Genomic DNA, 1,213 nt, shown 5'->3' on the forward strand with positions numbered 1-1,213 from the left:
TTATTTACTCTTACCGTTTTGTCGTCGAAAACTAATCGATACGATCATCTTTGTTGTATGATAAGTAATTCTAAGCATTTTTCATTTTCTTCGTAAACCGTTTATGTTTTAATGAGTATAGACAATATCTCGAAATGCTTGTTAAGGCCGTATATTTTTGAATAATTAAATGGAACTATTCTGTATTTTCGTTTGTCCATTGCATCTTTGAGAATACCAGAGAGTTTTCTTTACTCGAATTCAACTGTAGATACAGGACGAGTTAAAGTCTCGTAAAATTATATGAACATTGTTGGTTAGGGTAGGGGGGGGGGTCAAAGCTTCGTTCATGATGCGTGACTCGAGTTCATGACTGAATAAACGGGTTTCCATGACCCTGACCCATGCTCAAGTGTCCAAGTTTCTTATTCATGTTGTTCTGTTCCTCCGGCAGACTCGCCTCGCTTGGTATCCGGGCCTGTGGACGTGTCCGTGGTGCTGAACACGACGGTGCGCCTTCCCTGCTACGGGCGCGGCACTCCCCCGCCCACGCCCGTGTGGACGCACTCCTCCCTACCGCAGCAGCCCCTTAGCCCCGGGTGGGCGGGCCAGCACGTCTCCGTCACCAGGGATGGCACGCTGGTGCTCACGCCCGCGAGCGAGGACCAGGGAGGTTCTTGGACCTGTTCGCTGGTGAGTGAGGCCGGAGCCGCCCACGCCCGCGCCTGGCTCACTCTGGTGGCCCCCCGAGACACCCCGCCGCCTATCATCAGCGTCCCGCCCGCCAATCAGACCCTCCCCGCCAGAACGCACGCCACTCTGCACTGCCGGGTACAGGGCCCGCCCACGCCCACGCTTACCTGGTATCGAGGGGCGGCGCCCGTGAGGACCGACGGAAAGAGGATCTCCGAGAGCAGAGAAGGCGACCTCACCATCACGAGTAAGGCCTCGCGTCTCTTATTCCTCTTTTATTACAAATGTCAATTCCACAGGTCATAGGTCAACTTAGCTAGTTGCAGACTTCGTTTTTTGTATTACATTCGTAGCATTTTATTCACTCTATAATACGAGTTAAAATGCTGAAACATGTACAAGCAAAAAAGAAAAAAAACAACAGAAACATATATACGAACATACCCATCCATATAACAGATAATTTTTCAAAAATCACATATAAAACCACACACGACAGTACACACAATCCTACATACTGTAATCACAATAAATTCTGCCG

General features: G+C 49.2%; 1 protein-coding gene across 1 annotated transcript in view; it reads left to right on the forward strand.

Annotated features, from left to right (window-relative positions):
* LOC119585330 (roundabout homolog 1-like) overlaps positions 1-1,213 on the forward strand; it is a 189,296-nt gene that overhangs the window by 96,884 nt on the left and 91,199 nt on the right. Inside the window, exon 8 of the mRNA XM_037934003.1 lies at positions 434-919. Coding sequence (XP_037789931.1) covers positions 434-919 — 486 coding nt within the window. The remainder of the gene's footprint in view (positions 1-433; positions 920-1,213) is intronic.

The sequence above is a fragment of the Penaeus monodon genome, chromosome 19, assembly GCF_015228065.2.
Source record: "Penaeus monodon isolate SGIC_2016 chromosome 19, NSTDA_Pmon_1, whole genome shotgun sequence".
Lineage (NCBI taxonomy): Eukaryota > Metazoa > Arthropoda > Malacostraca > Decapoda > Penaeidae > Penaeus > Penaeus monodon.